The 21461-nt window shown below is 44.6% G+C and overlaps 1 protein-coding gene across 2 annotated transcripts in view; it reads left to right on the top strand.

Annotated features, from left to right (window-relative positions):
• The window catches only part of LOC121279680 (cadherin-related family member 3-like), a 125769-nt gene that overhangs the window by 69954 nt on the left and 34354 nt on the right, over positions 1-21461 (top strand). For both annotated transcript variants that reach the window (XM_041190908.1, XM_041190907.1), the window contains exons 10-13: positions 8973-9135; positions 10566-10671; positions 14486-14584; positions 17990-18222. In XM_041190908.1, coding sequence (XP_041046842.1) covers positions 8973-9135; positions 10566-10671; positions 14486-14584; positions 17990-18222 — 601 coding nt within the window. The remainder of the gene's footprint in view (positions 1-8972; positions 9136-10565; positions 10672-14485; positions 14585-17989; positions 18223-21461) is intronic.

Genomic DNA, 21461 nt, shown 5'->3' with positions numbered 1-21461 from the left:
GGCAGCATCGTCCCAGATTTGCACTAAGTGCGGTAGCGGGCAGGTAAAACAATGTTTTACCTGTGAGCTGCAATGGTGGATTTTCACACTGTTATCGTCCCAAACCCGCCGTATTAATTATGCATTCCCGGGATACACATTGCATTGATGGTGGCGGGCTACAGTTCGCCTGCCACACCGTCACCTCACCACTTCATCATGCCAGGCATCACATTTAAAGTACAGCTGCACTCAGTACTTCCAGCCCAGGGCTGCAGCAAAGAAGACATGGCCCCAAAAGGCAAGAAGACTGAAGCCCTCGAACGCCTTTGAATGCCATGGAGGCCCACTGTGGTATCGTCTACCCCTGCTCTGCCCCAGGGGTAGCTACATTACCACTCTGACTTGGCAGGCAATGGCAGTGGTGATCAGTGCCAATGCTGCACAGAAGAGGTTCACCATCCAGTGCAGATACAAGATGAATGATCTCATCCGTGTAGCCAATGTAAGGCAACCATCTCATCACTCTTAAACTCTCACACTCAAGGCAATCACACATTCACTGGCATCTCACTCACTGCCAGCTCAAGGGACATCACCACTCACTCTCTCACACACACCTTCACATGTCCATCTGGCCTCATCTCCTCTGGAGACTGCCTCCTCAGTCTTCATCATCTTGAGGCCACTTGCACAGATCAACATGCGCCCTCACACACTCCCTGGGATACCCTCCTTCCCCAGTACAGCCCTCATCCTGCAGCCTCTTCCCTTGTCTAAGGCCACTTCTCCTCCTTCCCCAAGCAAGTTCTAGCCCTGCAACCATTGAAAAGCCACCCACATATGGCTGCTCTGGTAGGTAGAGATCTGCCCGTTAGCCCCCTAAAATGATGTGATGCTGCCTGCGAAGACTGGTGCCGATGACTGTGAGTGATGACTGAAGCAAGGTAGGCAAACAAACCTTGAAGTCCTGAGCGAAGTGAAGCCCTCCAGGTGCACATCTTATATGTGCTGTTGTGAAACATGTTGGCATGTTTTCCTACGATGTGGGTGGGTGATCCAGCAGGGGTGGGATGGGTCCTGTGGGCTGGCTGATGTATGATATGCTGATATATTACGATGAGGTTTTTGACGTCAGATGGGGGGAAACGATGGGCTGAGCGGACGATCTCAAACTGGTTTCACGATGTTGTGAAACAGATTTTTGGCCTTCTTGCTATATTGTCTGCTCATGTCGCCAAACATGCCCGATGCCACCGGACACGGAAAATCCCAGCCATAGATTTTTGGATTCAAAGGGTTATGAAGACTGGTCAGGAAAGTAAAGTTGAGGAGAAAGATCAGAAATAACCTTATTGAATGGCTGAACAGGCTCGCAGCGACATACGCCCTATTTTTGCTCCTATTTTGTATGTTATATTTTTATATTCATCTGATTATGTTACATGATGGACTGGGCCTTTTATTGGGTGTTAGGATGGTGCACTATTAGCACTCATCTGGACCTTAGTGTGTGGATTCCACTGATTTTATGGAGTTAATGTGGGTGAGGGCTGATGAGGAAATGGTCACATTTACATAGCTAAAAAATGTTGGTAGTAATTGTAAAGGTTGCTAATTTAGTTCATGTTTATGCATGTATTTTGCAAAGGACGGGTAACAAAAACACCTGTCAAAATATTTGTGGAGGCAGAAGCCAAGGCTGTTGTAAGTGATGGGGTGACACAATACTCTAGCTTCAGTTTGATGGCTGGTGAACTGGAAATGGTGCAGAAGGAGCTGGCAGTGAGTAGGATCACTTTCCACTCCAGAGCATCCTCCCCATTGGATAGCATTGCAGCAAACTGATACAAAGAGAGGAGCTCTATTTACTAGGGATGGTATTAGGAACAATATTATCTGAAATTCTAGTGCAAAGCAGTTAACACAGTCAGAGTGAATGATTGTAAAATAACTGAACAAACTACATGCCAAAAGCAGCAGGCTATAATCAGAGCTAAAGCAGCACCAGAACCAATGGATCAGAGTGCCATTTTGGAGCAGTAAGAACAGATACAGGCTGCATAATTTAGCACCTGTAATACCCATATTTTCAGCACCACAGCTGCCATTTTTAGTGAGGGCATTAGGACTGTGGGCTTGAAATAAGTAGACTAAGTAGATTGTGACACCAGTCAGCATGTAATACTGATTTGACACAAGTGGTACCTATTTTTGATCTCAATGCTCTGGCTAATATCCTGTCTTAACCTTGCATGGCTGAACATGTGTTCAGCAGCGGTAAGGAGCTAACTAAAGGGATCATCATCTTCTTTCAGGTTAGTTGCTGATTGATTTCGACTGGCTTTGGTTGAGTTTGAAGAAGTGAATTTTTTTACTGCTATATACAGTTGGTGGAGCCCACAGGGACTGGTATTGCATGTGGTGAAGTCCATGGTTCTGACTTCAAGGGTCTGGTCAGGCTACTTGTTTCTAGTCATGGGTGCTTTGTTACCATCTCTCTTAGCCCACAGCATGTTTGGGAGATTAAGCAGAGGCAGTGCAGAAGAGAACAAGTTGTTCACAGAGGGAGGAGAGGAGGAAGGGCTGTCAGCAGGAGGCCTTATTCACCCAGGGTCTTCACATTGCAATTCACTTACCTCACCTCAGCGAGGAACAATGTGTCTGATGCTTCCATTTCATGAAGAAGGTCACTCTGTCATGGTTAGCTGTATCCTGCTTAACTTGCTCACTGAAATCCGCCACCTCTTGCAGACAGACCTGAAGCTTCTGGCGAGGCACTGCCAATGGTCGGCAACCATTGGCATGAACCTTTCACATAGGGATCCTTCCAGACTGGAGCAGATGACATCTCTGATATCTCCCATTTCATCCACTGCTGTACAAAGGAGGCCACTGGCATCTTTAAACCAGAGAAGAGGAATACGTTGCATTCTCTCTAGCCAGGGACAAGCAGGCAGAGTTTGCATGTGGCTTTGCCAGGTTAACTGGCTTCCCCATGGTACAGGGTGCGGCCAACTATGCACATATGGCTTTGCAGGTGTCATATCCAAACCACAGAGAGTTCCACTCCCTGAATGTGCATTTGGTGTTCGCCCATGCCAATCCTGCTGGCGAATGCTCACTAACCTGGCAACTGTCATGTTGCCTTTACTATGCGGCAGTCCTCTGTTTCATCAATACATGAACCAGCACATCAATCATAGGTGGTACTGGGTGACAAGAGCCACCTGGTGACCACCTAGCTCATGATTCCAGTGTGCAACCCAAGCACATGTGGCCAGCATGCAAATAATGAGAACCATGCTGCCACACAAAATATTAGCAAGCAAACAAATGGTGTGCTTAAGCTGGCTGGACCACTCTGGACAAGCTCTGCAATAATCATTATCATGTGTCATGGTCAGCTGTATCTTGCTTAACTTGCCATCAAGAGGCCACATCCTTTGCCATATGGCAGATGACGAGCAGCTAAGGAGGAGGAGGATCAGGAGGAAGAAGAGGGAGGGAGGAGGCAAAAAAATCATCCCCTTTCCAGCCTCGCTATCTGTGATCAGTTCATCTAACTGTGATGCCAGTGAACTCAACCTCAATTCCCTGTTCTATAACAGTCCTACACCTTGGGTTGGATTTTCAAGGCATTGGGAAGACTCCTTACCCTTTTAAAAATGGCAGGCAGAAATCCCGCCTCCATTTCAGACAGATCTAATTTTTGCTGGCCAGGAATGGGTGGGGCATGAATCATGCAAGTGGGAAAACTAGACTCATCAGGGTCATTTGAGCTTAGTGCTGAGTTCAAACAGACCGCATTTTTGCTGTCTCAGGGCATTCCTGTAGCATGGGAGTCATGAAATGATGAAGTAGGCATAAATGCTCTTGAAGGGCAGATAAGATCTGTTTCAGTGTCATGATCTGCTATTTTAAGTCCCCTGCTCTTTAAAATTGGAAAAAAAATCAGGCTTAAGCTGTCAATGAGAGCTAAAAAAAAAACCTCTTTTGGACTGCTTTGATTTACAGGCCACCAGGCTTAAATGACCCTGATGAGTCTAGTTTTCCCACTTGCATGATTCATGCCCCACCCCTTCCTGGCCAGCAAAAATTAGATCTTTAGATCTGTCTGAAATGGAGGCGGGACTTCTGCCTGCCATTTTTAAAAGGGTAAGGAGTCTTCCCAATGCCTTGAAAATCCAACCTAAGGTGTAGGACTGTTGTAGAACAGGGAATTGAGGTGTAGGTTAGAAAATAAAAAGAATTATGAATGTTTGGCTGGGTTTCAAAAGCTACAAAAGCATTATCTCAGGAGGATTTTCTTAGTTTCACAGTTTGATTCTCGGTTTGAAGAGGCTATTAATGGTTTATATATCTATGTTATGATCACTGAGTGGAACAGTGTTTGTTTTTAAAACAGATTAACCACTTGAGGACATTTAAAAGCTTTGAATGGATTTCATGAATGGGAGCTTTATCATTATCATGTGTGTATGAGTGGGAGCTGTATTAGATTGTTAGAAGTTTTTTTTCAAATCCACATGGTTCCTGAGGTCTGTCCATTTTGGATACTAGGTGAGTGATTATGGAGGTGGCATGGTTAGTATGAAGGTGTACGGTGGTGGGGGGGGTGGGGTTTGAGGGGGCATGGGGTTTGGGTGGGGGCATGAGCCATGGGGAATGCAGGGTCATTGAGAGTGGTTGGGCATGAGTTGACATAGAAGTGGCAGGGTGAAGGTTAGACAGCTGACAAAACAACTGGGACAAAGTCCCAGAGAAATGAAGCAGGCCTTCTAACCAGCCCACCTTGGCACTAACCCACTCCTATGGCCACCAAGGATCAACTTCCAGGGTCAGCAGGCCTGACTCTGTCCCACCCCTACCTCCCTGGAGTGACAACTGTGACTAACGGGGCCCTTTAATCCAAGGCGGGCTGGTCGCATTAGGAAATTTCCTGAGTTGGGTTACCCGCCTTGGTAAAGAAAATTGGTCCCTTATCTTCCCTTTGTCACCACATTGAAATAAAAAGCCACTATAAATCAACCATTCCAAACCAACTTCATTAAACAATCAGTCCAATATCCCAAAGGCAACTAATCACCCTTGTGCACTCCCTTAGTGCCAGCCCTCCATGTTCCCTTGCCTGGCCTATTGTTCCTATGCAGTGCTGTTCAAGTAGCTGCAGTAAGCTGTTGGAATAGTGCTGATTTTCAATGGGGAGACTGCAAATGGTTTTACAGGACATGCTCTAGAATGCCTGGCTTCAGCCTGTACCACCTAAACATCAATAACAGCAGGCTTGCCTGCCTGGCTGGAAAGCAACAGGAAGGGCACTGGTGGAATGGCAGTAGTGGGAGGTCGAAAGCTGTCACCCTGAGAGAGGTTAGGTGGTTCGTGCTCCACAGAATCAGTGGCATTACCTGGGTGAGGTGCCTCGGCAATCCTAGTAATCTGCTGAAGCACAAACTCCTGAGAAAGCCTACATGAGCATGATGGCAGCAGTCTGACCCTGCATAGCACAAAGCTGGGCTAGCATGGCAACAAACTGAAATTTCATGACTTCAGTTTGAGCTCCCACTGCAGCACTCAGACATTGGGAAGTTTGTGCTGCAACACAAGATTAGTCGGCCATCAGGTGCTGTGTCATGGTTGAGCTGATGGAGTTGGATGTCATTTCCATACTGAAAAAATGGATTCCAAACTCTGCACAAAGTCCTGTGCTAAGTTGACTCTGGAGTCCTCTTTTACAGTCTCAGCAGGTTTTATGGCAGTGTACTAAGCATTTCACTGTGCATGCCCCTCAGCTGTTTCTGAATGTCGCTCCATCAACTTCACACCTGAGTCCTCTCCAGCAGAACACGTGTGTGACCCAGAGCTGATGCAAGAGTATTATGCACTCTAGGCGAACATTCAGCCTTGCGCCCTCCCCCACAATTAACTTTTGAAAATGACTATTGCGCATTGGTATGAATAAAATTTCTGCATTTATAATTACAGATTTATTTTACATGATAAAGGGGAATACTATACTGATTGTACATTCTCGTTGTTCTACAATTTTCACAGGATATGTGCTAGAAGAAATGTGTAATAGGCTCACATGATGTAATACTGTGTTCTGCAACAGTTACTAGATGATTTTATGTGCAATTTACACAATCAATTATTATGATAGAGGGGTGAGATTAAATTACGTTCTTTGATATTATTTGCTGGTTCTCAGTTTTGGAATAGTCATTAGATGTACATATTTGTAAAACTGTCGCATAAACAGAATAAGGAATATAATATGAATTTTTGGGAGACTGCAATGTAATACATGGAAATCTATACGTATGTCAGTTTTTTCGCGGATGTATATCAGAGATCTAGATCTTTCATTTCCACCACAGAAGCCTGTTTGTTTACTCATGCAGTTCATTCCATTTTTTTGCCGCTGCCAAATTTTGCTGCATCAGGCCAACCACCTAGTTTTACCCCTGGTTGCACTGGCCCTGATGTGACTTCATCTTTGCTGGCACCCTTTCCCCTGGCCTAGCTCTAGACCACTCATACCCGGTTACTCTTTGCCTGTCTTCTCCTGATTAGACGCGGCTGCCTTTGTTTAGGTGCTACCTTGCAAGAAGGTGGGAAGTATGTCAATGAGTGCAGTGGAATGTATTTGGGTGATGTGGCTGCCACAGTTGAATAGCTGGCAGTGTTTGCAAGTTGTGAGATATAGATGTGAAGCTTGTAGCAGTGCTAAACATATGAAGATAAGGTGAAGCTATTGGTCTTAGGTATGAATTGTGGTTGGTAGGTGAGTAATGGGGAGGTATGGTTTAAAAAGCAATGCGTGAGATCGGTGGTGCAGTTGGTGGGATTTGGAATTTGAAGATATACTGACCTTGACCACTTGTGTAAGATCATTGAACTTCTTTTGACACTGCATCCTGCTCTTCGGGGCTACATTGCTGATACTGACCTGCATCGCTATCTGCTCTTATTGCCTTCTGAAAGTTTGTCTGGAGGGGTTCCAGCCTCCCGGCTGTTAGTAGAACTCTCTCCTTCTGTCCTCCTCCAGCACCATGGCCTCCAGTGCTGTGTTGGATAACTTTGGAGACCACTCTTTGCCACGTTGTATCGTTCCGATGTCTTTTCCAGGTCCAAGTCACTTCTCCAATGAAGTCCAGCACCTGCTCCAGCCAAAATGCATGGCGTCTCTTTAAGAGCCTTGCTTTAAGCAGCTCAGACTAGCTTGAACTCTCAAAATTTTGTACCTCCTACTCATTCCTGCAACCACTCAACAGCACGCTGATGCTTGCTGCAAACTACAATCATATAAATGAACAGCAGCACAAACTTTGCTAGCTGCATGTTTTGGAACAAACAGGTGCTGGTTAATCCTGCATAGTGATCCCCCTGCTCGTCTTCAGGCCTTATCCAAATTTTTCCTCACAATATCCTGAAACAGAATGTGACCTTAGGTGTGAATTTTCGCTTCCAGGCTGGTTGGGACAATATCTAGCTCCACAAACCTGACCCGGGACAAAGTGCCCTGGAAGGTTGGATTTTTGGTTCAGGGTGGGGGTGGGGGGGAGGCACCGTGGTGGGCAAGTGAAAATGGGAGCTGTGGCAGCTGAAGCCGGAAAGAGGTTGGAGCCTGCCAGGTGCGGGAAGGGCAGCGTCAGTGTACTGGCACTTTGTCGGAGTTATAAAAATGAAACAATAAAACATAAACAGCCCTCAGCGCTCACACTCCCCATTCCCCATCCACGCCAACCCATACCACCTCATGCCCCCACCCACCTCCATGGTCTCTCACACCCTCCATACCAACCTAGGACCCCCACCCACCCATGATCTTTAATAGCCACTCTGCCAGCTTAATCCTAACCCTTGCTTCCTACCCACCACCCTTTGCCCTTACACCTACCATACTACCTCATCCAGGATCCACCATGGGCATACCTCAAGACGCATGCTGAGATGAGGTAAAACAAAGTTTTTAAGTATCTATTGAAGAATTCACTATTGAAACAAAACACACTCATTGATTAAAATCCTATTCACTACATTTAACTTTACTCCCTAACAAAAGGTAGCAATGGAATTCGTTGTCACACTTCAAAGAGCTTACAACCACTTGGAGCTGTCAGTCAAACTGTGAAATGACAGGCACCCCACTGTGATATTGAAATAAATCAATCATGCTGTTCCAATACTGTAATGATAACCCTCAAGCATATGTCAACAGACAGAGTGAAATAGTAAGCACTGTTTTTTTAAACATTGCAGACAGTTTTTTCAAATCTTTAAAGAGCAGGAGTTTTAGATGCCTTGACAGATTCACAGCTCCTTTTGACAGCTCCTTTTCACAGCTTATTTTGACAGTGCCTTTTGACAGTTCCAATGAGCTTGACAGTTCTAATGAGTGCGAGCACTTTTTATGCATATTGATGTCAACTTTTAACAATCCCAAAGGGCACCTGATCTCCACAAAGGTGTCCTGGGACCCAAATCCAAAAGGGTACCTTACCTCTTCAAAGGATTACACCACATCTCCAAAAGATTCCCTCAACTTTAGATCTTCTCCTACCAGGTCTAACGTGCACAAGTCATATTTTGGACATCCCACTGGTGAAAATGAGAACCTGAGGCAGCTGCACTTTAACATGTGTGGCTGCCTCCATGAACAATGGATGTGCAATTTAGAGCCTTCCCCCATTTCTCCCCTTGCAAAAATGATAGGTGCTGTATTCAGGGGCGGAACTTCAGGATTTGGACCTCTGGAGCCATTTGCATAACGATGGAGAGGCTATTCCTCTTTATGTAAATTCAGGCCAAAGTGAACAGTTATGAATAGTGGCGTATCTGCATAGACCACTTTAACAAGTAGCCACTATATATTATGCAAAGTATTAATTTGTTTTAACTTCTAAATATCTTTGGACTACTGTGTTGTTCAGGCTGAGCTGTGACTCTGAATTTACCTAATAACTGCTTTTTAAATAATTTTCTTTTAGAGCTACATTTCCTGAACTACTCCTTCATGATACAGTGGTTGCCACTTTAATCTGTATGGACGCTGATGTCCCAGGTGATACATTAACATATGTTCCTGAAAGTGGTCCCCTGGGGCCTGGAATGACATTTGAGCAAAAAGCTGGAGCAGCTAACATTATACAGGTGGGGGTTATCTATATAGTACACTGGCTGCGGTTTATTATGTCTTATTACCATTTTTAAGCTTAGCATATAATAATATTAAAAGTGTATCAATCTAGGGATACCAAAACAATGGTGATGGCTATCTGTAAAATTAGTTAAAAAATGTTGGGAAACCGAGAGAAAAGGGCCCTTTAACCTGCATTTCACATTCTAGGCACGAGATCCAAATTGAGTGATGCCACAATCATCCGATTAGATTCGAATATCGATTAGAATCTGATTGATTTTAATGGATATGCTGCAGCGTGTTCTGCAGTTTTATTGCCATTCCTTTTAGCACACCGCACATCTATTTTTTGCTCTCTCTCTCCCAGTTAGATACAGAAGTCATCTCAGAAAGTTTAAAAAACATTAACTCATCTTAGAGGTAGTTTAGGTTATATCATGACACACTACACACATTATACTGGCAGATTTTTCCGTCATACTATAGGATTGTATGGCAAGGGCCAAAAGCTCAAAAAATACTAAAGGATCTTACATCTTTTATTCATCACCAAGCATATTTTCATTAGTACTTATCAAAGAACTCCTGTTTATATACCATAGGGCAGAAATTCTGCCCCTGGAAATGAGGAAAGGCAGAATTCATGTGTGGCTGTGGCAAATAAGAGATTCACAATTTGGGTCCAGGATCTGATTTGGAAATATCAATGTGGGGGAAGCATTTCTTCTGCTCATACACCCCACCTCTCCTTTTATCCAGGCAGCATTTTGGGTGGGGGATCAGGGTGGGGAGGGTGTCAGGAATCATTCATGGACTATCCTGGAATCTCCACCCAGTTTTAAGCCATTAGTCTTAGTACCTCCTCTGCTTGCTCAGAGTAGGTCCTCAGGATTCCATTCTACACCACCTGAAGGCTGCAAGTAAGTATAAAAAAAACTCAAAAGGCCACTCCTCTGTTTCCTGCAGGGAATGAAGATATTTTTTATTGATTTAATCTTGGCTTGATAAAGACTTTTGGCTCACCCTCTTGGAGTGGCCGGATGTCACTCTGAGTCTCCAGTGGCAAGGTGAGGAGGCCAGTGCCTATGCAACCAGCCTGGAATTTTAAATAACCACGTCCTCAGGTTCGGCGATGGAATTGCACGGTAGCCTCTCTCTATCACTTTCTGGCATCTATTGAAGTTTCAGGTTCATGTTCCAAATCAGAACCTTTTAAATTGAGAACTCCCCTCCTTTGTCAAATAATGGTGCAGTCCTTCCAGGATATTCCACCTTTTAATATTATTTCCTGGTGTCCTTGTCTTTTAGTTCCTGCCACAAACACACTCAGAACATACAACAAAATAAACAAGAAATGCAAAATTATAGAAGCAGAATTTTATTGCTTTGTCTCACTTATGCTTGTATTACTGCCATCTGAGATGTTATATTTGCTTCTTAGGTGGGAACCAAAGACCTGGATTATGAAGATGTGGAGGTTGCTGCTATGGGTTATACATACAAAATGACAATAGCAGTATCTGATTCAACTATTCCTACGCACACCGGTGAATAGAAGCATTTTTTTTGTTATCTGATGACATTGCAAATAAATAATTGGTTGCTAATTATTGGACTGAATTTATTACTAGAAGACAACCTTTCCTGAAATAAGCAATATTCTGAAGAAGAGTCACGTGAACTTGAAACATTAACTCTGTTTCTCTCTCCACAGATACTGCCAGACCCGCTGAGATTTTCCAGCATTTTCTGTTTTTATTTCAGATTTCCAGCATCTGCAGTATTTTGCTGTTATTTAAGTATATTATATGCTTTTATATGACATGCTTGGAGGCCACGAGGCATGGGGTTGATTTTCACTACTGGGCTGGTTAGCTTGAGATGGGAAATTTCCCAACTTGGCAGACTTGCCTCAGTTTGAATGATCCTGTTAGGAGCAATATTTACTTCAGGAAGCTGGGACAGGATTGAGTCAGGCCCACCTGCCCCAGAGCAGATCATAGGCATCTCAGTGTGGGGGTTGGGGGAGGGAGGTTGTGGGCAAGTGCTGAGGCAGGCTGGCTAGGTCTGCTTCAGTTCTCTGGCACTTCTTCCCACTTGCTTTAGATGCTGTTAGGCCCTCTAGCTCTCACTATTCACAACCCCTCATCCACCTCCCAAGGTCCCTCATACCACTTTCATGCCATTTCATGCCCCCACCCACCCCTCCCATTCCCCCTCATATCCCCATGCTACCACTATAGCCTTTCACCCAGTATGCACTTTGGGCAGATGTCAGAAACCATGTAGAGATGAAAAAAAAGCTCCTAACAATCTAATAGAAGCTCCCACTCATACACACTTGATAGTGAAAAAAACTCCCTTTCAAGAAACCCATTCAAATCCTTTAAATCTCATCAAGTAGTTAATCATTTATAAAAACAAACTTCTATTCAGTAACCACATCAATGACAGCTAATCCTTTAACAGCCTCTTTAAACTGTCAAACAAACTGCAAACTCAAAACCCCATATCTATCTGCATTTACCCCAACGCCCTTTATTTACCCATCTCCCTATATATTCCCTATCCCCTGTATTTACCTCTCTCCTGTATTTACCCTGTATTCACCCTGCCTGTTCTATTTACCCCTGTCCCTAAACCCTATATTTATACCCATCCTTCTTTATTTTCCCCATTTCCTGTATGTAAACCCCCTTTCACCCCATCCTCTGTTTTACCCACTACAAAGGGGAAAAGCAGGTAAATACAGGGCAATTGGAGGATAAATGCAGGGGGTGGGGTGATAAATACAGGAGAGACCAAGGAGGGAAGAGAAGGAGGTACAGCCTCTAGCTGCAGGTCAGTATAGGGAGCAAAGCAGGGAAAAGGTAATGAATACAGGGGAGAGGGAGAGGTAAATTTGGGGGAGCGCCCAAGTGGGGAGAGGGCAATAATTGTAATTTTTGAAACTCAGACAAGCATTCATAGCCCTTGGGGAAATGTCAACAAAGATCTCTATTGAAACTGTGGAACACGTCACATTTTTTCTAACCTACACCAACTGGCCTGTCAATCAAAGCTGTCCAGCACACGGTTTTTTCTCTAATTCTCATTGACAGCTGGGGGTGAATTTTATAGTTCCTCACTGGTGCATTTGAAGGTGGCAGGCTCATAAAATATGGTGGGTTACCTGCCTGCTACCTTCTTGTCCACCCCAACCTGTCTCCTATATTACAGTGGGTGAGCAACTCTTCAGTATAGCTTTCAATGCATAGGCTACTGTAAGCAGAGAGGGGGTTACCTCACTTGAGAGATCCCCTGTGTCCATCGGAGGAAATCCCCAAAGATTGTACCCCTCTTTATCCCTCCTCCCAGGCCTCTAAATCTCAACTCAGCACCTCCTCCCACCCCACCTCGCTAGAATCTGCCAGACAGGCCTCACCAAAATACTTGACTTAACTGAAGTCTGGGATCCATCGTTTCTTTATCTTGGACTGCCTGTAGTCCCAGCAGTGGCCACTACCTGATTCTGGCACTGCTGGGACTACAGGACTGCTGGCCAGTCAGCTTGGCTGTCAGATCTCTATGGCATAACTTCCTCCAGGGTTCAGAAGTCCTACTTGGATCCAATTAAGGCTGCCCCCAGAGTATCATCACTACAGGGCAGTTGTGTTTCTGGTTGGCACAATGGACTTTTCAGTCGGGGGGTGGGTAATATCTATACCCCCTGCAAAATCCACCTCCTTAAGGCTGATTTTTCATGTTTAAAGAGTGAGGGGCTTTAAAAACTTCAGATCATGACACTTAAACAGACCTTCTCCATCCTTCACGAGAATTTAAATCTGTTCCATCAATTTGTTCGCACTATGGGTTAAGGCCCTTAGGACAGCCAATATGGGATCTGTCTGACTCAGTACTAAGTTCAAATGTACCTGCTGAGTTTGCGTTTCTCTCCTGTGTGAATCTTGCACTCTTCCCTTTGCTGGCAATAATTTGATCTATTGGAAATGAATCTGGAACTTCTGCATCCAGATCCCACCCACCATTTTTAAAGGCCCAAGGAGTCTTTCTGACTCTGCGAAAATCCTGCCCGTGTTGCTCATTTCTGTTCGCCTCGCAACCTTGTGCTTTCCTCTCCTGCTGCTTGTAGGAGACCCCATTTTCAATTTCAAGTTGTCAAACGTCGTCATTCTCTTTCTTTCTGTTGATCTACATTATCTAATCTTCCTTCATTTATATAGTATTGTAATATAGATGGGGTATCCCTGATTACTAATCCACCTGAAAACTGGTCCTTCAAACAAAAAGTTTGAGAATCATAGCCTAACCTGTGTTATAAGTTAATTATTACCTCATTGCTCTTTTACTCTATTCCCCAGTTTATATAAGCCAAAATACTATTGACCTTTTTATGGCTTTATCTACCTGCACTCCCACAGTCAGAGAATTATGTCTTTGAACCCTGTGTTTATCCACACCCTTCATCCTCTTTCCATTAATTATAAACTACCATTCCTTGTTTTTTCTCCTACACTTCTCCACTTTACACTGCATCTGCAACCAATCTGCCCATTCCATTAACATGTTGCTGGCCTCCTGAAGCTTTTTTTACTGCTGTTTGCCAAACCTCCTACAAAGCCTTCACAGTCAGCAGTTTCGAGCACTTTCTTACACCATACAATTATGTCTTTTATTAATAGCACACTCACTAGGCTCATTATTGCTAAATTTTGCCGTTTTTATTTAACACAATGCTTACAGTTTAGTAATCAAAAATGATAAAGCAGACCATTTCTGCTTCATTATGTGAATTACAAAGAATTACTTTGATTATTGTGCAGTGGCCTCCACTTGTTTCTCTAAAAACTCAGCCTTGAAAATGTTGATTGTCAGATAATTAATTATCATGTGTTGGAGAGAGGCCTGCATCTTGTTGTGGAAATAAATGATTTGGATTTTCAACCATTCTCTCTGATTCACTTCATAAAGGAGTAAAGCTGTTAAAAAAATATCTGAAATTTCTTGAATTCAGTGTTTGAGCTGAATGTTCTTTCATCTCTTTTCTGCCATCAATGTTTATAGTTTCATGGGTATATACTGATCAAAATATAATGTTCAGATAATGGACTTACCACTGTGGTTGGAAAGTGACTGTTGTGGTAACTATTTAGAGCTGACAGTGGAATCATTACTATTCACTGATTCAAAATGCCCAGCATGTATTGCCTCAAGCAGTAACTATCTTACAGCTTGTGTACAGTGCCAAGTGCATAAAGAAGGAATGATGTTCATTGTTGTGTTGTGCATTTTTGCATATTACACTTGAGATCAGAAGCTGACACTTGTAAAATAATAACCTTCTTTAATTGTTTTTGACAGCAACTGCTACAGTGATCATAGGAATTACACCTGTAAATGACTTTAGCCCCAAATTTGAGAAGGATCCCTATATCTTTGATGTCCTTGAAACAGAGGCAGGTGAGTCATTATATTTTCTGTCATGGAAAGTTTCTGAGTAATTTTATTGGCTATTATGCAATGTATGTATCTATATCTTATAAATATTTATATATCTAAAATAAAGAAGATATATAGTACACAAATACCCACACAAGCACAGATAGAATATAATGTCTATATCTGGCATGCTCGGGAAACGGGTGCTGGTGGTTAACCAAAATGCCGGTTAACAGGGAGTTACATTACTGCGGATACAAGACAAGGTGTGGTATATCTTTGCTCAGGCACATAGCCAAACCAGACTAAATAATTTAACAATTTCAATGTAAACCCAAGAACAACTTTTGCCTGGTGACTCAATATGCGCAGATCTCTACTCTATACTTCCCGCCAAGCTAAGCACAGTGCGAATATCTGAGCTGGTGGCTGCTGCGAGCGTCAGATCAAGTGGTGGTGTTTCTTCATCAGAGGTGTGGCTCTCACTCTTCCTCATGAGGTTGTGGCGCCTGGTAAGTTAGTAGTTCTCGGGTATCTGAGAGCAGAAATGCAGAAGGGGAAGGTTGAGGTGAGGGAAGGGGGATGAGGTGGAAAGCTAGAGGTCCATGTTCATACCATCTGCAATTTGCACTTCATGCCAGATAGCAGAGAGTGGGTGAGGTGGATTTGAGAAGAGATATAAGACAGGAACAAACCACTGCTCTGAACGTTCTCAGCAATGCTGGATACAATGGGCTTTGTCACAACCATCCCCATGATGTATAAAACCATTTCCTCCAGAGGGTCTATGTAATGCTGGTATGGCTTCCCCCCGCTGGCTCTGCTGTGCTCCCTCCTGCCTTGTAAAAGAGGAAGATAAATGTCAGTGATTGTGTTTGGGTGATATGCCCCCCATGGCTGAATAGATGGAGGGGTACAGCTACCAGGAACTCGGAGCCAGACTCTGGAAATTGACCTGTCTAGTGATCTGCCCTCATTCCCTTATCAGGGTGTGTCCTGAGGGTCTGCTGAGCCCCTACAGAAACTTTGGCTGAATTTTGCTGCTAACTGGCAAGTGCTGCCACCTAGGTCAAAAGAGGGAGGCAACCTGGCTTTAACAGGCGGCAGGGCCCAGAGCACGATATTGCCAGTGGCGGCCAATTAAAAATTCCCTGTTGGATTTTTTAATGACTATCTTGTATTGTTAGCCTTTTGTTATGCTTTTCCCCACAAGTGGAAACATTTTCTCTGTATCCACTCTGTCAAAACTTTCATATTTTGAAAGATCTCTATCAGGTCAACACTCAGGCTTCTTTTTTCAAGAGAAAAGAGACCCAGCCTGTTTATCCTTTCCTGGTATGTATACCTACACATTTCTTGTATCATCCTTGTAGACCTTCTCTGCACCCTCTCTAGTGATTCTATATCCTTTTTATAATATGGAGACTAGAACTGCATGCAGGACTCTAAGTGTGGTCTAACCAAGGTTCAATACAGCTTTGGTATAATTCCCTATTTCTCAACATTATCCCTCTAGACATAAAAGCTAATGCTTGGTTTGCTTTTTTTATGGGCTTGCTAACCTCTGGCACAACCTTTAGTGATTGATGTATTTATACTCAGAGATCCTTTTATTCCTCTATCCAACATAGATTGCACCTTCCAAATCATCAGTGACCTCCCTATTCCTCCTACCAAAACAAACTACCTCACATATATCTGTGTTGAACTTCATTTGCCAATTATTTGCCCATCCTGCAAGTTTATTAATGCCTCCTGTAACTTAATGCTGTCCTCCTCAGTATTGACTATAACCCCCTAAATGGTGTTATCTACAAATTTAGAAATTGTGTTTTTGATTCCAAAGTCCAAATTATTACTATAAATTGTGAACGGAAGTGGTCCCAGACTGTTCCTTGTAGAACATCACTTCCTACCTTTTGCCACTCTGACTAACAACTCTTTACTCCACTGCCTGACATGAGCCAGCAATCCATTCTGCCACTTGTCCTGATTCCACATTCTCTGATCTTATTCATTAGCCTATTAATAGTGTTGTTGAAGGAGTAAAACTGTTTCCACTGGTAGGGCTATTAATACAAAAGCTAAATACTGTGGATGCTGGAAATCTGAAATTAAAAGAGAAAATACTGGAGATACTCAGAGGCTCAGCAATATCAGTGGAGGGCGAAGCTAAGATAATAGGTAGAATATTATGGGGGCTGTTTGCAACCCCCCCTTCCACTCACTCCACCCCCAGAAGCAAAATTGACATGGAGTCGACCCATTCCATGCCAGCCCAGCTCGCAGCCATAACGTGCTGCTGGTGGGCTAAATAGATGCAATGTGGGACTTCTGCCCTTCACTGAGGAGGACTTCCTGCCCTCAGGATCTTCCAGCCAATCGGATTGGCCGGCAGCTCCATCAGTCCTGGCAGCACCAAGAGCGCATTAGTGGGTGTTGCCGGGATTGCAAAGGAGAAGAAAGCTCAATGAATCCTGGAGGCAGGAAAGCCCAGGGTCTTGGACAGGGAGGGTGAGCAGGTTAGGGAGGGGGACGTGGGGGTCAGGGTGTTGTGTTTGATGCAAGTGGCGGATAGGAAGAAAGGGGGGTTTCTATCTTAGGGGATGCCACCCTCTTGATCCGCAAAGGGCAGTTCCCAAAGATATTCGCCCCAGCTTCCTTCCCACCCTTTGAAATTTTTTTTAAAAAGCGGGCTGCCCACTCCCACCCGACTGCCCACACCAATCTTTTTATGGCATGGGCAGTGTATTTTTTGGGGTCAAAATAAAAGCAAAATACTGCGGATGCTGGAAATCTGAAGAAAAAACAGAAAATGCTGGAAAAACCCAGCAGGTCTGACAGCATCTGTGGAGAGAGAAAAACAAAGTTAACTTTTGAGTCCGTATGACTCTTCTTCAGGGGTCAGTTGGGTAACAAGCCCAATTGACCCTTGATTATATGTTTAAATATGACGGGTGGGCTGCCAATTTCTACACCCATGCACCGTCCCATACCCCAATATGAGGGTGAGCTTGGGGGTGGGCATAAACGTAGTGGGGTGGGCACTCCTCCTATTTTATGTGCCTCATCCCCGACCAAAGATACGCCTGCTGAGGATACATAAAATGCAACCCAATGTTTCAGGTTTGTGACATTTCATCATTGACAGCAACTTCTGGATTTCTGTGTTTGACTGCATGTGTGCAGGTGCCAGCCAGAAGTTGCTGTCAGCTTCCCATGAAATGACAGCAAATGCTGACTGTGTTGTTGTTATAACAACTGCAAAATCTGGGCCAATATGTCTACCATACCTTCATTCCTCTGTAGCTTCATGCCAGTGGTGTGTATTTGTGAAATGATTCCACCATTCACAGTTTGTTGCACATTATAGATTCCAGCATATATCTCAAAAACTAGATTTTAAAAATTACTTTGTCTAAACAGCAAAACACAAGATTGGGAAAGTTATTGCCACAGATGACGATTTTCCACTGAATGCAGTGACTTACAAAATAATTTCTGGAGACTCACAAGTTATAAAACGATTCTGGATTGATCCAGAGGAAGGAACAATAGAGCTGATTACACAACCAGACTATGAATCTGTCCACCGGTATAACCTCAGTGTGGAAGCCATTGACAGTGACCCTAATCAACCTAGAACCGCAGTGACCACGGTGAGAATATATATTTCTGATATGGAACTAACAGAAAAGTTAGATGTTGGTTAAAATTAGAAGCAGTATTTAAACAGTGTTTATGTACTATATTTGTGTCTCAAAACTTGATACATATTATATTAATTCCATCTACAATGTCACAGTGGCTCTGACTTTGCCTGTGGGATAAATGCAATGCAAGGACAAATTTTTGGCCGTTGATCACATGATATTAAGAATTGCTCATAAAATAATCTTACAAGGCAGAAACTTCACCAGGCTATTTCAGGACTGTAACAGTTGTCAGTCCTTATAGACTCTGTTGTGATTTTAAAATAATAATGTTTTTGAACAGCTTAAAAATTATGTTCTGGATTTTCATCATTGAATTCGTCTAATGTTTGGAAAAGAGAATCAACCAAAGTTGATGGAAGGAAAACGTTTATATAAATAATTTTACATTTTTATAGCTACTCCATTATATTATCAACAATAATTTATTTATGTTTAAATGTGAAAAATATATCTCTCAACCCAAAAGGGCAACATTTTATAAACAGACCATGATTTGTCTTGCTTGAATGTTCTCCTTTCCCCCTTGGGCACTTTGAATATTCCTGGCTGTCTATCCTGAAGCTGAAAATGGTGGTCTTGCTGTGAAAGTACACCAGAAGACATGGGGTGGAATCATCCCAGATTTGCATTAAGTGCAGTAGCAGATGAGATAAAGGACGCTTTACCTGCCGGCCACAATGGCAGCATTTCGTGCTGTATCGCCCCAATCCTGCCTCATTAATTATGCATTTCTGGAAAACACGCCTTTTCAATGGCAGGCAGGCTCTCATTCGCCTGCCACACTGTCACCTCAGTGCTTCATCACGCCGGGTGCCATAGTTAAAGTGCCACGTGAACACCTCTCAGTGCTCTTAGACAAGGACTGCTGCAAAGAAGACATGACCCCAAAAGGTAAGAAGACTGCAGCCACCAACACCCCCCCCCCCGAATAATGATGTGTTCCTTGAGTGTCTTTTGGACAGAGTGGAGGCCAGCCGTGATGTCCTCTACCCTCTTTCTGGCCAGGAGGGGCAGCAACATCACTAATATAGCATGAGAGGTGGTGGCAGCAGCAGTGGTCAGCGCCTACAAAACCCTACAAAAGAGGACAGCCACCCAGTTGGTGAATGGTTCATCCGTTCTGCCAGGGTAAGTCACTCTTCTCATTACTCTCAACTCACACACTCATAAACCCATCACACATCCACAGGGATCTCGCACCTTAATGGAACAACACCACCAACTCTCACACACACCCTCACATCTCCATAAGGCCCATGTCCTCTGGAGCCCACATCCTCATCTTGTCCATGTCTCCGCTCAGCACACAAACATTCCACACAGTGCCATGTGTCCTGCTCACACTCTCTTCATCTATTTTCATGCAAGAGAAGCTGGCTCACAACAGCAGGGAGAGGTCCCAGACCCAGGAATGGAGTGGCCTACATTACACTCGCTTTGAGGAGTGTGCCATTGTGCTGACTGGTGAGGACGTGGACCAATGTGAGGACGAGGATGTGCAACAGTGAGGTTGGCAGCGAACACCCTCATGAAGATCCTGCACCCTATCATCCCTCTCTCAATGCAAATGTGAGCTCTCCTGCTTTTGACTCTGCTGCTATGCACTAATTATCTCTATTTTGATTCACAGGGAGCTCTGCCAAGCGACCGACACCCTCAACCAGCCAGTCCCTCAGCTCCTTCCACGTTCTCACCTTCAGCCAAGAGGACACCTCCTCCATTGAAGAACTGGAAATAAGCAGCATGGAAGACACGTCACAGTGCTTGCCCACACCCTCCACCAGCACAGACACACACCTCAGTGGGACCTAGATCTAGGACAAGCTCGGGTTCACAATCTGGTGGTCACCGCATGGACACATGTCTGTAACAGGAGGAGGCTGGTTCAGCCAAGCTCCCCAGCACTCGGAGGACTGGTGGGGAAGAGGCATCTGTGAAGTCTGAGTCAGATGATAAGCCTCTGGATTCAGCCTTTCAACTCATCCTGGAGGGTCAGCAGAAGGTGGGAGAACATCATGCAGAGATGTTGTTAGCCCCCAACAGAGTGGCACGTGAGTCAGAGGAGTGCATCTGCCTGCTATCTGATGAAGTGGTGCCCACATATGGTGGTCTCCATGGGGAGGATGGTGGATGCCATGGAAACCCTGGTCCAGCAGAATGCAGAGATGCATGCAGACCTACACTCCATTGTGGGAGCCTTGGGCGATTTCTTGCAGTGGCAACGTGAGAGGGCAACAGACACCTTGACATCTCTCCAGATGCTCCATCCCCTCAAGGAGTCAGGAGGGGGTCCTTGGACTCCCAAAGGGAGGAGGAGCGGCAGCAGGACACCCCTGGGCCATCCACTCAGGAATCTCACAGGCTGTCCTATCCCTCCGAGCCCCCTTTGCCTGTGACCCCCTCAACCTCGTCCTCTGTCACTGCAGAGGGAGCAGCTGTGATTCTGCAGGGAGAAGTGTGTGTGTGACAGGGCTTTTTGGAGCTTCGTGTAAACACTCTCCCACACACGCAGATCCTTCACGTATCATACTCATTCCAACATCCTGAGCATTTTCAGTGCTGCCTGCTGGGGTTCGCTTTCATTTGACAATCTGAGTTGACCTGCATCTCTGCCCACCCACTCCCATGCAGCGTCTGATCTTGCCCACAACAACTCTTGTTTCACATTCGATTTAGCCAGCATGGTGTGTCTAACATTTTTCTTCAGGTCTCCCATCCTTTCCCCGCCCCCAGTCAACCATTTCCTTTCCTGTCAACCCCCTCGGCAGCACCGTCCACCTCCCCATGTGACCTATCAGCCACAACCATTTTTTTTTTGAGGATACCCAGGTGAGCATGCGCATTCCTTTCCTTCCCGAAAATCCCACACCCATTCATATGCACCTCCCCGACCTCCTTCCTCCCATCCCCAGGATCCGTGTCTGCCTCCAAGTCCCCACAAACCATCCTCGCTGTCCCTCCTACCTATACCATCGCACCCTCACCCATCCATCCTACCGCCTCTCTCTGCCCTCGGTCATTCTCACCATTCTCTCCTACTACAGCCACCCTCAGTTCACTCCCCAGGAGGCAATCATGGAATCATGGACTCATCAGAGCCTTTCCTTGCATGTTAACCTGGACATTCCACCTCTGGACTCCTTCCCGTCTTGGAATGCCTTCCCCCAGGACTCCCCTTCCCC

The sequence above is a fragment of the Carcharodon carcharias genome, chromosome 7 (genome assembly GCF_017639515.1).
Source record: "Carcharodon carcharias isolate sCarCar2 chromosome 7, sCarCar2.pri, whole genome shotgun sequence".
NCBI lineage: Eukaryota > Metazoa > Chordata > Chondrichthyes > Lamniformes > Lamnidae > Carcharodon > Carcharodon carcharias.
This window is presented reverse-complemented; position numbering and strand designations above follow the sequence as displayed.